This window comes from Caloenas nicobarica, chromosome 1 (assembly GCF_036013445.1).
Source record: "Caloenas nicobarica isolate bCalNic1 chromosome 1, bCalNic1.hap1, whole genome shotgun sequence".
Lineage (NCBI taxonomy): Eukaryota > Metazoa > Chordata > Aves > Columbiformes > Columbidae > Caloenas > Caloenas nicobarica.
Genome location: NC_088245.1, coordinates 50,460,943 through 50,476,616, shown reverse-complemented (window position 1 = coordinate 50,476,616; position 15,674 = coordinate 50,460,943). Strand labels below are relative to the sequence as shown.

The 15,674-nt window shown below is 45.7% G+C and overlaps 1 protein-coding gene across 1 annotated transcript; it reads right to left on the bottom strand.

The window, feature by feature from the left end:
• Positions 1-5,531: 5,531 nt before the first annotated feature.
• Positions 5,532-13,248, bottom strand: LOC135986909 (uncharacterized protein C12orf50 homolog). The gene is made up of 11 exons (XM_065631496.1): positions 13,234-13,248; positions 12,203-12,404; positions 10,410-10,571; positions 9,939-10,016; positions 9,735-9,848; positions 8,936-9,055; positions 8,151-8,255; positions 7,716-7,919; positions 6,676-6,762; positions 6,199-6,290; positions 5,532-5,594 (listed from the first exon to the last, which is right to left on the bottom strand). The coding sequence occupies exons 1-11, from the start codon at positions 13,246-13,248 to the stop codon at positions 5,532-5,534; spliced, it is 1,242 nt and encodes a 413-aa protein (XP_065487568.1).
• Between the last annotated feature and the right edge of the window lie 2,426 nt (positions 13,249-15,674).

Here is a 15,674-nt window from a genome sequence, read left to right as displayed (position 1 = left end):
GAGCAGCGTCCACTTGTATCCTGAATTAACTCGTTTGTTGCCATTCAGGTCCTGGGCTGGCTACGAACCAAAAATACCGATGGGGGAAAATGAAGTTTCAGTCCTGGGAAATGCTAAGCCGTACTGTTATTCCCAGGACATGGGATCAAATTTATAACCCGAGTGACATCAGTGACTTGGAGATGAGGACTTCAGTGCACTCTTAGATCAAAGCCTGGGAACTTAGGGACAAACACAAAAGGAAGCACGGAAAGGAAAAGGAGTCACAAACTCCTAAGAGAAGGATGCCATTGCTTAGAGAGGAAGAAGGATGCAGGCAAAGCCAAAGAGAAGGGAGTGAGACATAAGGCAGAATTCCAGAAAGAGGACTAGTGGTTCATAGCAGCACCAGACCTGCATGTGATGGGTGGTTCCTTGCAAAAAAACAAACAAACAAAAACACCCGCCCCGCCTTGAACTGGGTGGACCAATTGCCAGATTACGCCTGTGCTGTACACCGTTGGTCAGCCAGCGGGAAGGGGGACAGATGTGTACATGAAAAGCAGCTGCCGGCGGCTCCATGGGCACGAAGAGTACAAGGCTGGCTCAGCGGTGGTCACACCCAAGCTGGGGAAGAAGTACAAAGGCGTTGAAATGACTGGAAGTCCTCCAGTCTCTCTAGAATCACAGAATCACAGAATGTTAGGGATTGGAAGGGACCTCAAAAGATCATCTAGTCCAATCCACCTGCCAGGGCAGGAACACCTAGGTGAGGTTACACAGGAAGGCGTCCAGGCGGGTTTTGAATGTCTCCAGAGAAGGAGAATCCACAACCTCCCTGGGCAGCCTGTTCCAGTGTTCCGTCACCCTCACTGAGAAGAAGTTTCTTCTCAAATTTAAGTGGAACCTCTTGTGTTCCAGCTTGGACCCAGTACCCCTTGTCTTACTGTTGGTTGTCACCGAGAAGAGCCTGGCTCCATCCTCGTGACACCCACCCTTTATGTATTTATAAACATTGATGAGGTCACCCCTCAGTCTCCTCTTCTCCAAGCTGAAGAGACCCAGCTCCCTCAGCCTTTCCTCATAAGGGAGATGCTCCACTCCCTTCATCATCTTTGTGGCCCTGCGCTGGACTCTCTCCAGCAGTTCCCTGTCCTTCTTGAACTGAGGGGCCCAGAACTGGACACAATATTCCAGATGAGGTCTCACCAGGGCAGAGTAGAGGGGAAGGAGAACCTCTCTTGACCTACTAACCACCCCCCTTCTAATACACCCCAGGATGCCATTGGCCTTCTTGGCCACAAGGGCACAGTGCTGGCTCATGGTCATCCTGCTGTCCACCAGGACCCCCAGGTCCCTTTCCCCTACACTGCTCTCTAATAGGTCATTCCCCAACCTATACTGGAACCTGGGGTTGTTCCTGCCCAGATGCAAGACTCTACATTTTCCCTTGTTATATTCCATTAAATTTTTCCCCGCCCAACTCTCTAGCCTGTCCAGCTCTCGCTGGATGGCAGCACAGCCCTCTGGCGTGTCAGCCACTCCTCCCAGCTTGGTGTCATCAGCAAACTTGCTGATAGTACACTCAATTCCCTCATCCAAGTCATTGATGAATATATTGAATAGTATTGGTCCCAGAACTGACCCTTGAGGCACTCCACTAGATACAGGCCTCCAACCAGACTCTGCCCCATTGACCACAACTCTCTGGCTTCTCTCCTTCAGCCAGTTTGCAGTCCACCTCACTACCCGATCATCCAGTCCACACTTCCTCAGTTTTGCCGTGAGGATGCTGTGGGAGACGGTGTCAAATGCTTTGCTGAAGTCAAGGTAGACCACATCCGCTGCTCTGCCATCGTCAATCCACCTTGTTACGTCTTCATAAAAGGCTATGAGGTTGGTCAAACACGACTTCCCTTGGGGAAGCCATGTTGACTGTCCCTGATGACCCTCTTATCCTTGATATGTCTTAAGATGGCACCAAGGATAAGGTGTTCCATCACATAGAAGCCTATGAATTTTTCGTAATTCAAGTGTCAGCAGCCAGCCCGAGGACTAACTGCAGAGGAAAATACCGCCTGCCTGACCACTGGGACTTTGGCACTGGAATAAGGGCATTTCTACAGGAATGACCTGACCTGACTACGGGATGAAACTGCTCACTGAGATCAAGGTGGGCAGCAGTGACGCGGGCTGTGAACAGAGAAGCGACGTGAAAAGACTCCCACAGTTCCATAAGCCCCGCAACTGCCTTTCAGGAAAGCAGATGCGGGCCATGAATACTGAACTGTCAGTGGGCCCGAGCAGCCGTCCGAAAAAGTGTTAACGCTGTCAAGAGCTGTCGAGACAGGGGCTCTTTGTAGTTACGTGGCTGTGCCTGGGCGAGGTAAGCTTAAGGTGGTAAGCTCAGGAAGAACTAATTCTGTGTTGGGGTTGCATGCCAAGGTGTTTGAAGCGGGTGGGGCTGCAGGGGAGGATTCCGAGAGAAGCTGCTGGAAGCTTCCCCCATGTCCGATAGAGCCCGTGCCAGCTGGCTCCAAGATGGACCCAGCGCTGGCCAAGGCTGCGCCCATCAGCCTGTGAAGAACTGACCGTAACCCCCATTCCCTCTTCCCACGTGCCGCTCAGGGAGAGGAGGTAGAGGAAATGCAGGAGGGAACCTGAGCACGGGAAGAAGGAGGCACGTTGGGAAGGTGGTTGAAGATGCAGGTTTTATTTCCCATTGCTGCACTCAGATTGGATTGGCAATAAACTACAAGAACTTCCACGTGGGAGTCGAGTCTGTGTTGCCCGTGGCAGCAGTGGGTGAGCGCTCTCTCCTTGTCCTGATCTCGACCCACGAGCTTTTCCTTGGGCCTTCTCTCCCCTGCCCAGCTGAGGAGGGAGGGGAGTGACAGAGCAGCTTTGGTGGGCACCTGGTGTCCAGCCAGGGTCAAGCCAGCACAGCTTGCAAGGTTTATCCCGAGGCGCAGAGCCCGGGCAACACCCGGAGGCCCCTGTGCTGACGGGGGCCAAACCGACCCAGAGAGTTCCCCACTGGGCATCCCTGCCCCAGCCAGGCGTGCGGCGCCCGGGCAAGCAGAAAACAGCCCGAGGAACGGCTGCCGGGCCAACGGCACCGCCACCGCGCGCTGCCTCAGCCCGGAGCCGAAAACAGGCGGGCGGGGCCGCCCTGACACAGCGGGAGCCGCTCTGGAGAGAGAACGGCGGCTGGAGCCCTGGAGCTGCCCCAGGCCCGCGGCCGGACCGGGCGGCTGTGAGCGGGGGTGCCCCCGCCTCGCTGCCGGCTGCCGGGAAGGGGCCCCGAGGCCACCGCGCCCGCCCTGCCCTGCGCCGCCCTCCCCGGCGCTCGGGTGCGTGGCGGGGCTCGTGGCGGGCGGGCGCTCACGGACTCCATTTCCCGTGGCGCAGCGCGGGGCGGTGCAGCCGCAGTTCCGGCCGGCGCTGGTCCGGCGGCGGGAGCGGGCGGGCTCGGGTGGCCGGGGCCATGAGGCGGCGGGGCGCGGTGCAGCGGAAGGTGCCGTGTGTGTTCGTGACCGAGGTGAAGGAGGAGCCGTCGGCCAAGCGGGAGCGCCAGGTGGCCGAGGCGGAACGGGGCCGGGGCCGGGCCCAGGGGGAGTCGCTGGGCCGCGGGGAGCGGCGCCGCACGGCGGGGCGGAGCGGGGTGGACAGGCAGCGGCAGCGGCCGTGTCAGACCCGCCCGGGCCGGCTGCGGGGAGGGGGACAGCGAGTGGCGGGAGGTTTGGCTGCAGATCTTGAGAGAAATGTGCGGTCCGGGTTTCCATATGGCTCCCCGCCTTAACTGCGGGAGAGAAAGATCGCTTGGGAGCCAGTTCAGGTGTGTCCCCCCCTTTTGCTGCCAAGTGCATCCAGGTGTGCACCCCGATGCTGAGTTTGCTTTGTCTGAGTTTGGGCACAGTCGTGGCAGGAACGCGGCTGCACTGGGAGCCTGTGTGGAGCCGTTTTGCTGTGCCCACCTGTGAGCCCTGCAGAGACAAAACAACCTTGTTTCTCATCTTTTTGTTGTGCTCAAAGCAATATCAGCATTATGAGGGAAGAATTTATTTGAGGCTGCAAGATGTGGAGTATGTAGCAAGGTGACAGTAATGGAGCCCAGTCAGAGGTAATTCTTGCCAAGATGTAACAGGCAATGTCCGGACAGATCGGGGTGTCATTCGCCTGTCTGCTGTAGCGCTCCAACTGGCGTTGTCCAGTCTCTTCTTGAACACTGTCAGGCTTGGGCCGTGACACCTCCCTGGGGAGCCTGTTCCAGTGCTCCAGCACCCTCTGGGGGAAGAACCTTTCCCTGATGTCCAACCTAAACCTTCCCTGGCACATGTTCCTTTAATTCCCTCAGGTTCTGTCATTGGTCACCAGAGAGATCAGCACTTGCCCTTCCTTCTCCCCTTGTGAGGAAGCTGTAGAGCATGATGAGGTCTCCCCTTAGTCTTCTCTTCTCCAGGCTGAACAAACCAAGTGACTTTAGCTGCTCCACATATGGCTTCCCCTCCAAACCCTTCACCAACTTTGTAGCGCTCTTCTGGACACTCTCCAGTAGCTTTATATCTTTTTTTATCCTGGGGTGCCCAGAACTGCACCCAGTGCTCCAGGTGAGGCCGCATCAGTGCAGAGCAGAGCGGCACAATCACCTCCCTGGCAATGCTGTGCTTGATGCACCCAGGACACGGTTGCCCTCTTGGCTGCCAGGGACACTGTTGGCTCATGTTCAACCTCCCACCGACCAGAACCCCCAGGTCCCTCTCTGCAGAGCTGCTTTCCAGCATCTCGTGCCCCAGTCTGTATGTACAGCCAGGGTTGCCGTGTCCCAGGTGCAAAATCCGGCACTTGCCCTTGTTAAACTTCATGCAGTTGGTGATTGCCCAGTTCTCCAATTTGTCCAGATCCCTTTGCAGGGTCTCTCTGCTCTCGACAGTGTCAACAGCTCCTCCCAACATTGTGTAAGCAGCAAGCTTAGGATTCCCTCTAGTCCTGTGTTCAAGTCATTTATGAAGACATTGAAGAGTGCTGGCCCTAAGATAGATCCTTGTGGAACCCACTAGTGACTGGTGTCCAACCCAACATGACCCCATTTACTAGAACCCTTTGAGCCCGACCCATCAGCCAATTGCTCACCCGCTGCATTGTTGTTTATGCAGCTGTGTGCTGGACATCTTGTCCAGGAGAATGCTGTGAGAGACAGTATCAAAGGCTTTACTGAAATCCGAAAACAATTTATTTAATCACGGTACATATGCATTAGAACTTCTGTTATGCAGTAAAACTTCTGTGAAATACATTAGGGGAACACTCTGCTTAGAGATTTTTTTCATCTCTATGCACATATTGTACTAGCAGTCTTGTGGTGAACAGCCACAGTCTTTAAAAATCATCTCAACTGTCTAATTTTCGTAACAGACACAACTTAGTGAATATATTTAAAACCTTAATATATGACCATACAGAACATACTTTCCTAATTTCCTTTTTTGTCACTGTTGAAACATTGGTGCATCTCGTTTCACTTTAGAGTATTGTAATGTCAACCACTCGCTTCATCCTATTCTCCGCTCTGGGTATCGTTCTTGTTTTCTGTTCACTTGCATGTCGTTTTGGCTCTGTTGTCAAAATAGATATACAGAAGTTTTTGTACATTATTTACTAGAATAAATCTATAGATGCTCTTTCAGAAACAGGTTAAGAATTAAACTTTGAGCACGAGATAGAGGTTGTAATCTCTGCTTTCAAGGCAGCTGTAAAATGTATTAATGGTCCTTAGGGTATCAGGAGAATGTTCTGTAGCCCGAGTCCTTTTATGAATTTGGAGCTCGGCTGATCATCGTTCAGCTGTTGCAGATGCTTCACGAGCAATCAAACAGACAAACAGATCACACTCCTGTGGTCTGTGCTGTGCTTTGTCCAGCGCTACGAGCCAAAACCCACTTGTTGTAGCTCCTCACTTTGAAGGCAGGTACGTATTTTGCTTTCATATCAGTAATATTGTAAAACATTAGAAATCCTGGGTTAGTTTTACAGTCAAAATTACATATCTGCAAACAAACAGAACTACTCCCTGGTCATTCAGATGACTCAGCATTGCTTAGAATCTTGTGGGTTTTGGCTGCAAAAGCTTTAAGAGCAGTTTTACATTTTCTAGGTGGGGAGAGTCCTGTCGCTTTTGTGAAGTAGACTACGTTGTAAAAATTTTGATCAAACAGTTACCTGAATGGTTGTTCCAAATTTAGGGAATGTTTTTGCATGTGGATTTCTTTTCCTCCAAGTTGGTGCATTGTAAGATCCTGAAGTGTATTTGTCTGTAGAAGAAACATAAACATTGTTTCTGAGTTCAGCTACAATTTCAGGAAGGACTCTCTTAGGCTGGTATGTGAATTAAATATTACATCAGCTGAAGTATGAATGAAAGCATCAGGTGAATCCAATCTCCTCTTCTATCCCTGCATGTGCATGCACTAGACATAAGGCAATGGGATGTTTTTGTGCTGGGCAGTTGATTGTGCATCAGAGAAGCTGCCTAATGACTAACTGTTTTCTGTGAAATTTGGTTAAAAATATTATTAGTTCTCTTGTTTTGTATTAATTCCATCTCAATTCCATTAATTCAAATCATTAATTGCAAAATAATGCTACGATTTTAAGTTTATATATAGCTATTTATACACAACATGTAAGCATTACAACAGTTTTCTGTTTGGGTCGAAAATCTTCTATTTGTGTCAAGCTGATTCTTTGGTTTGGAGCATTTCCAACCATATGGCTCAGGTACTGCTTGAAAATAAAGGTAGTGGCAATGGTAATGGTTGTTCTTATGACAAAAAAGCTGATCACCTTTTTTTGTGAAATGCTCTAACTTTTTTTAACCTGGCAATTGATTAATTGTATTATTCAGATTAAGAATGTTCTCTTTGTAATCTCTCTACCAATCTGTCCACATTTAATCAAAGCAAACATGAAAAGAAAAAAAGTAAAACTGTTCATCTCCAGAATAAAGCAGTACCGTTTGGATTAATTCGACTTAACATTATGAATCTTTGGGAAGCGGTTACTCTGTCAGAGTGAGATTCCTTTTATTGGAAATGAAGACAGGGAGGCACCTCAAGATGGAGATTCAACCAGTCTTAGAAGAGATGACTGAACCTGGCAAGATGAAATCGCTTTCTTAACTTATGATTATTGAAATTATTTACCACTAAACTTCTACATGAAGTGAGAGATGAAACCAACAGAATTATCCAGAGTAACCATGGAAAAGGAAAGCAGAAAGGCAAATAAAACCCAACTGATGTACGAGGTTGTGAGAAGCTGTATTAGCAAGTTGAAAAGACAGTGTAAGATGTAAAATTATGGTTACATCTGAAACAGATTGCCAAAAAGCAACACACAGGACTTCTTTATGGAAGATGAAAATAATACTAAATTATAAAAATAAGCATGAATCCATCATGCTCCAACATGAAGTTAAATGGACTATTACAAGTTATTAAATGTTTCAGAAGAAGAAATCTGATAAAAGAAGCTGTAATTAATGGCGATCGGTATGTTAGTACACATCAGCACATCATTGCATTCATTGCTCTTTGGGCAGAGAAATGAATTCCTGCTATGAAGGCATTTAGGCAGAAATGACTTAACAATCACCTGCAGGGACAAAAACGAAAGCAGCACAATACAGACAGGCACATTTGAGGCATTTTAAGAATCCTGTGTAAGCAGGAGCCCACCTGTAGGTCCGTTGAACTTTGGTTCCTGGTTGACATTGACAGTGCGGTAGAATACATATGCTGATCTTCGAGGTTCTGAAGAATCACAATATGTCTTTCTTCCAGCTGCTCTCCCACGAGGAACATAAGCAGCAGTTTCATCATCCTTCCTTTGACCCCTTGGTTGGTAACTTGGTTTTCCTTTGGGGTCTGAAGTGTGAATTCCTAAAAGTGAAAAAGCAAATTAAATGAAAATTTTGAGCTGTTCGTCAAAATTTGACATACTGCAGGAGCCTGGAGGCTGGAAGACAAGATTAATACAATGTTCTTTGTGGAGAGTCCAATCTAAATATGGATTGTCCACATTTGACATTAACAGAAATTAGGTAGGTAGTGCTGGATCATCTAACAGTTTAGTAAATGAAAATGAATAAGCCAACTGTTTTCTCAAAATACCTTTTCCTGATACCGTATGAGGTGAATTTCTTGGCTCCTCAGAAGTCCATTTATTCTTCTTTATTTCTTTGGAGTGATGCTTATTTACCAGCTCACTGTGGTTGTGTTTAGGGTTTACAGTTTAACAAATATGGGCTTTAATCCACAGGGACATTTGTAAGAACTGAGAGTGAAAAGTTGTATGTAATTTGTGTGTGTGTCACAGGGGGAATAAACCCTTTTCCAAAGTCAAAGTATGACATCTGCATGGGAACCCAATGCAAACAGGCTCCAAAGCGCAGGGTGACAACTTCTGAGCCTGAGCTGCCTGTCATTACAAGAGAACTCAGCAACAAAACCACAACCCTTAATATGTTCCTCTCTGCCGCTGCTTATTTCTCACCCCTTGCACATGAGGGATGCTTTGCCTGTGTCTCAGTTGTATCAGTTCAGCTACATGTTGTCCTGGAAACTGAACGACTAAAACAACGTGGCATAGAAAATAACTTCAGTTGGCAAAAGGATTACTTGAATCATCAGGCAATTCAGTGATACAGTTCACAGCACGGGCCCACACAGAGTCTTAACAGCTGAATGCGCATTGCTGACATGGTGACAAATAGCGTTGCAGAAATACCAAGGAATGGCGGGAGATTCAACATTCCTATAATAGATTCACCTCCGATGTGAATGTACCTGGTGACTAAGGGTATTATACTGTAGTTTAAGGCGTGCATATTCAGGTATTTTACTTACCACAAGAGAAGATGTTAATCAATGAGAAGCTGATGCTAAAGGGTATTTACCTCCATTTTCAAAGAATCGACGATCTCTTCTGGGAATATGCTCTGTTGGTATTCTCCTTCCTGAAATCTCTCCTTCTCTTTTTGTATTAATAAATGTTCTGGGAATTCTACTGCCATCACCTGGAAAGGCAGCAGAAAGGATGTGTGAGCTGCTTGTGTGTAAGCACAGGGACTGGCCCTGCCATTCTCTTCCTCCCACCTCTGTGAGATAGTGATGAGTGCAATTTCCTTTAACCTCCCACTTTATATTCTTTCTGTTTTCTTAGATGTTTGGTTCCTGTCTACTGTAACTGATGTAGAACTTTCATGCTCTCTAAGACAATTCCATAAAATGCAGCTTAAAGACAAACTATGGCTCCGAAGTAAAGAACCAGCTACAAATTACCTGCTCATTCTTTAACTTCTCACTTTTCATGAATTGTATTGATGAATCTTACCTGACGAAATTTATGGAACAGTTGTATATCTCTAGAAAGTACACATGATGTTTACAGCCCGTTTCTACCTTTTCCATCTGCATTTGATACAGGTAGTCACCACGTGTGTGACACTATGTATGTATATATATGGAATGTGTATATATATATATGTATGTATGTATACATATGTGTATATATATATGTATATATATGGTATGGGAAAAATTAATGAAGTATTTTACTGTTCTTCGTAATATGCTGTCTTTTATTGTCACTAAATTAAAAAAGAGGGGAGGAGGGGCAAGGTATCTAGTAGTTTGTCCCTGTAAGTGTAATCCTAAAAGTGGTACATATTGTCCAAGAAGATGAAAAGTCCTTACCTTTCTGCAAGTCTCGCTCGGTAGCTTCCAGGAGTAATTTCTCCTTTTTCCGAGGTGAAGACACAGTTTCTGCTGATTGGTGTTCGTGAGGGTATTGGATCCTGTAATACTCTCCTAAACATAGCCCGAGAGGGAAAATAAACCCAAGGCTTAGTATATTGGCATTGTTGCTGTTTAGGAAAGAGGGACTGATTTCATATTTACCAGTTTTATAGCATATTTCCTTTATGGCTCTTTCCTCTTCAATTTCTGCAGCAGTCTTAGGCACCCAATTAGAAACATCTGTAGGAAATAGTTTTAAAAGATTACTAGGTATCCATACAAAGACCTTCAGCAATTCTTAATAATCAAATACCATCATGAATTTCTCTGAGTGAGATACAGTCAACGCTTTAATAACTACATTTAAAAAATACAAAGCCAAAACAAATATATAAAAATATGCATAGACATTCAGTTAATCTAGTGAATTGTGTCCCCAAATTTAGAGAAAGTTTGAAGAGTATTTGATGGCCATCCGAATTGTGGATCACTTTTCAAATTCTATTTAATGAAAATGGGGTATGTGGATGATACTGCTATTGAAATATGAAATGGTTATTATAACAAATCAGTTGTGAAGTGTAGAAAAAGATCCTATTCTACTTTTTTGTAAAAGAAAAAAAATCTGTTTACAGTTCTCTTTCTCATCGTCATCCTTTTCATCTTCTTCATTCTTGAGGCTTATAATCAGTGGAGCATGAACTGGTAGGAAAATATTCTCTTGATTTCGGAGTGATTCCTGATGATGGGCTGGATGCAGAATCCTTTCTTGGCCACCCTGTTGCAATGACGCATCTGCAGAAAAGAACGTTATATTTCTTTTATTAGGAGGAACTAAAATATCAAATCCAGGTTCAGATCAGCAGGTGTAACTTCGACATCTTTATCCTATGGAAGGGATCATTACATAGGCACATTGTGCCTTGTGGTAAAACTATTCCGCAGAGCTTGGCAAAGGAGCATCTTGCAACAACAGAAAGCGTGAAAAAACATGGGTTGTATTTCCTCTGAAAGAACAGGTGAGGAATAAAGCCTTTTGAAAAGAGGGACGTTTTGATCATTTAATGATGTTTAGAGAAGGCTGGATGTCTCTTCCAGCTGTTCGATACTAATTTCAGTCAGTATCCTTCTTTCTTCCAATGTGTTTCAGGATATTTAGAACATAGGGAAACATGTAAGTAGTTGTACCTGCGCTGAAATGAGTACATGAGTTTTGTACCCCAGCTGTGAAAATATTTTAAATATGCTGAATTACAGGCAGAATTATAGTACCACTCCCCATGGCATCTACCTTTGGTGAATTTAGCAATGCTAAGCACTGCATTACCCATTTTAACTTGCAGACATTTTTTTTCTGTCCAAATTTTCAGAATCACAACTCTTTTTACGAAATACAAAATGTATATTTTGAGGAAGAGTATGAATTTCATGAAAATCATTTTCACTTAAATGAAGAAAATCAGAAAAGGCATTCTCTTCCATAGGCATGTATATCTACCCATAATGTTTGCAGAAAACTGTATCAGAACTGGGATAGCATTTTATGAGAGCCAGGAAATGCAACGGCCTGACATAAAAATGATCATATAATCAGGATTCTGTACATTACATTAAAAATACTGAAGTTGGATATATTTTCCAGTTTTAAAGAAATAAGATGAAGACGTGCATTTTCAGCAATGTGTGCACTCACAGAAAGAGCACTCAAGTTCTTGTCTTCTTCCTCTGGGGCTGGATGGCTCAACACGCCCACATAGGACACGCTACCTTTCCCTGGGGGAATTTCTGGAACACAAGGTGTTTGCTTCTGACTAGAGGTCTCTCTGGACTTCTCTCATGACACCTTTCTCCAGCTCTGGAGCTCAGGCCCGTGAACATCTCCATTTTAGTCCCCTTGCTCATGCATCTGTGACAAGTCACGCTGCTCTCACTCCAGCTTCTACCTGATTTCTGACACCTGTCTTGGTTCCCTGCCCTGGACACTTTCCCTCTTCCAGGTTCCAGCTGTCTAACTGGCTGGCTCCTGGTAGCCAAGAGCTCCTCTTTAAAACGAAATGATGAAAAAACCCCACATCTTGTAATGGTTGGGGTTTTAAATTTTTCTATAAATAATCTGATTTTCAGATATTGCACAGCCTTGCAAACTATTCCTGCAACATTTCTACTCCATAGCTCTTGCTAACCTCTTTCATGGGACTGAGAGAAACATCCGTAACATGACAGCTAAAAAATTGATGTGGCAACCCTGTTCAAATGCCAATAAAATTCATTTCTTTGCCTTGAACTTGCTGGGGTAGCAGATCCTACCCCATTGATTTACCATGGTACATTTTGGACCTTCATAGAGATTACTGAGCACTGCAGGGACATTCTTGTGGATCTGCTTATGCTAAGGGACAAATAGTAGAGAAAATATTTTTACTTACTGTTACTAGGTGGCAAAAAAAGTCCATTTATATTTCGAGGTTTGGTATGATGGAAGGCACAACTGATCCTCACACAGCCTGAGGGTTGTTTTTCCCAGAAACAGGCGATGTGGCTGTACTTCTGCTGCAGGAGAAAAGAGATTTCATGTATTGTAAATATAACAATAAAAATAGAATAAATGCATTGGTACACGGTGTACTGCTGTGAACATATGACCAAGATTTTTTGGGACCATGTTCTGATATTTTAGAACTCTTAAAGTTATCTTTAAAGATACCTGAAGCTCCAGAACACTCTAAAGTTATCCTGAGTTAGGTCGATGGAGCTTCCGTCATGTAAAAGTGTTCCTAGATGAGAACATGAGTAAAGCAGTCTAATAAGTACTGCTGACTTTTCATGAGATGCTGGGAAGAAAAAGAATCTATTAGTTACTTAACTGACATGTGGTTGAGTTTCCTTTCCCGCAGAACGGGATAATCAGGTCAATCCCAAATGAAATCGGCTGTACAAGTGCGAATCTTACATTAGACTCTCTTAAGAAATGTACGTGGGTCCATGGGAAATAAGGAATGGGAAACCAAACCCAGAAAGATTCTCAGCAAAAACTGAAAAAGTAACAGTTTGGGAGTTGATGTTCTGAGATTACTGTCATTAATATTGCTCACACCATCTCCCAGCTGTTTGTAGAGTTGACAAACAAAAGCCTAATGGGGAAAAGAAAAACCTACCCCCTCCCCCCCAAAAAAAACCCCCAGCCAAAACAAAAAAACCCCAAAAACATAACCAAAAAACCAACCAAAACCAAACCCAAAACAATAGAGAGCATATCTATATGGACTTGTTAATTATTTGTTTAATTATTCCTTCTTTACTAATACATATGTGCACACTGCTACTCTCCCTCTATTCGTCAAAATTTCACCAACTAAAAAGTCCACACAATATTGCAGAGATAGCGCTTTCATGAGAGTCACTCTTGTTAGTGTTACTTAAAGTTGTTTTTCTGTATCCCTGCCTTATTCCAGAGTACCGATTCTAGGAACATTTCTGATTATGCAATTCACTTCTTAATGAGATTTTATGTGATATTTTAAAGGAACTTTCACCTAGTTCAAGACGTTAGCGGCTGGGTCTAAGAGCAGCATCTCCAAAACATGCCACATTTGGACTGTAGTCAGTACAACTGGGCCATCCCCTGAGACGCGCTGGGTCTGGAGCCAAAGCTCATCTCCCCGGCATTAACGCCTAAATCCCCATTGTTGAAATGGATACAAAATGAAAAATTGCCCATGGTTCAGAAGATCATTAGCTCTTCTCACCACTTCCAAAAATCCGATATTTCCTCTACAGATGTGGCCATGACCCAGCCAGAGTGACCTATCAGCTTCTACGTTTATATAACAGACCTCCCTGTCAACATGGCTATATCAAGAAATCAAGGATCCAAAGCACTCTACAATCTACAGCATTTACCTGTACGTAGGGGGAACAGTGGAAATAGCAGTCATTCCCAACTGCGGTCATTTTCACCCCTTGTGCTTCTCCTCCACGCTCTTAATACTCGCAGGACATACATGCAAACTTTAAAGTTTTCAACACTGAGGCAAAAGAGTGTCTTGTCCTGAAAGCAGCAGTTTTCTTGTAAAAACTGGACCTTCAGCACCTCCGCTCTGCTTCTGTCTCGAAAGAAGATGCAAAGTGGCAGCAAAAGGCACTCGAGCGAAGGAGCTGGTGCCTTCTGCAGCCTTGCTGAACCGACGAAGGCAGTTGCCAGCCAGTATAGAATGTTACGTTTCGAAAGTTCCAACTGCTCCTCCAGCTCCTCATGTCAACATCATGGCGCCAGGAGACATGTCCAGCTTGAACATCTACCTTCATCTCCATTGCTTCAGTGCAAAGTACAGAAAATGGGAGCATTTCGGAGTCTCCCTTTCCAGTGTTTCTTTAATGAAAAATGGAACAAACCCATTTGCCATGGCTTAAATAATACCCAACATCTTGCTGTAGGAACTGTGGCCTGTGAAACCAACCTTTGATGACACAAAGACAAACCTTATTGACTAGTTCTTAATCAAAACCCTTCTGCCCAACGTTTTTTTACTGCAGCTCTTCCTTTGGATGGAGGAACTTGTCGCTCCTGTTAGTACACTGTTGGCTGTTCGCTGCTGACATGGTTGGGGTTACTTGCTTTTTCTTGCTTCTGTGGTGTCTACTGCCACCTCTAAAGCAGAAAGAGCAGCGTCCACTTGTGTCTGGAATTAACACCTTTGTTCCCATTCAGGTCCTGGGCTGCCTCTGAACAGAAAGTACCTATGGGGGAAAATGAAGTTTCGGTCCTGGGAATGCTAAGCCATACTGTTATTTCCAGGACATGGGGTCAATTTTATAACTCAAGTGACATCAGTGACTGGGATATGAACACTTCAGAGCACTCTTAGATCAAAGCCTGAGAAGTTAGGACTAAAACACAAAAGGAAGCACAGGAAGGAGAGGAAGCCTCGACCTACAAGGAAAAGGACGTCATTGCTGCTTCCTTGGAAAAGAAATCAAAAAACTATTTCAACGGGACTGTAGCACTAATCACCAGAGCACACCTGTGCTGTACACCGTTGGTCAGCCAGCGGGAAGGGGGACAGATGTGTACATGAAAAGCAGCTGCCGGCGGCTCCATGGGCACGAAGGGTACAAGGCTGGCTCAGCGGTGGTCACACCCAAGCTGGGGAAGAAGTACAAAGGCGTTGAAATGACTGGAAGTCCTCCAGTCTCTCTAGAAGCCTATGAATTTTTTGTAATTCAAGTGTCAGCAGCCAGCCCGAGGACTAACTGCAGAGGAAAATACCGCCTGCCTGACCACTGGGACTTTGGCACTGGAATAAGGGCATTCCTACAGGAATGACCTGACCTGACTACGCGATGAAACTGCTCACTGAGATCAAGGTGGGCAGCAGTGACGCGGGCTGTGAACAGAGAAACGACGTGAAAAGACTCCCACAGTTCCATAAGCCCCGCAACTGCCTTTCAGGAAAGCAGATGCGGGCCATGAATACTGAACTGTCAGTGGGCCCGAGCAGCCGTCCGAAAAAGTGTTAACGCTGTCAAGAGCTGTCGAGACAGGGGCTCTTTGTAGTTACGTGGCTGTGCCTGGGCGAGGTAAGCTTAAGGTGGTAAGCTCAGGAAGAACTAATTCTGTGTTGGGGTTGCATGCCAAGGTGTTTGAAGCGGGTGGGGCTGCAGGGGAGGATTCCGAGAGAAGCTGCTGGAAGCTTCCCCCATGTCCAATAGAGCCCGTGCCAGCTGGCTCCAAGATGGACCCAGCGCTGGCCAAGGCTGCGCCCATCAGCCTGTGAAGAACTGACCGTAACCCCCATTCCCTCTTCCCACGTGCCGCTCAGGGAGAGGAGGTAGAGGAAATGCAGGAGGGAACCTGAGCACGGGAAGAAGGAGGCACGTTGGGAAGGTGGTTTAAGATGC

Excerpts from the sequence above, each read along its gene's own strand:
- LOC135986909 (XM_065631496.1), bottom strand. Across the intron at positions 10,572-12,202 it reads TTTTTTGCCACCTAGTAACA|ATGCGTCATTGCAACAGGGT; the intron begins GTAAGTAAAAAT and ends TCTTTTCTGCAG. Across the intron at positions 9,849-9,938 it reads GGAAATATGCTATAAAACTG|GAGAGTATTACAGGATCCAA; the intron begins GTAAATATGAAA and ends GGCTATGTTTAG.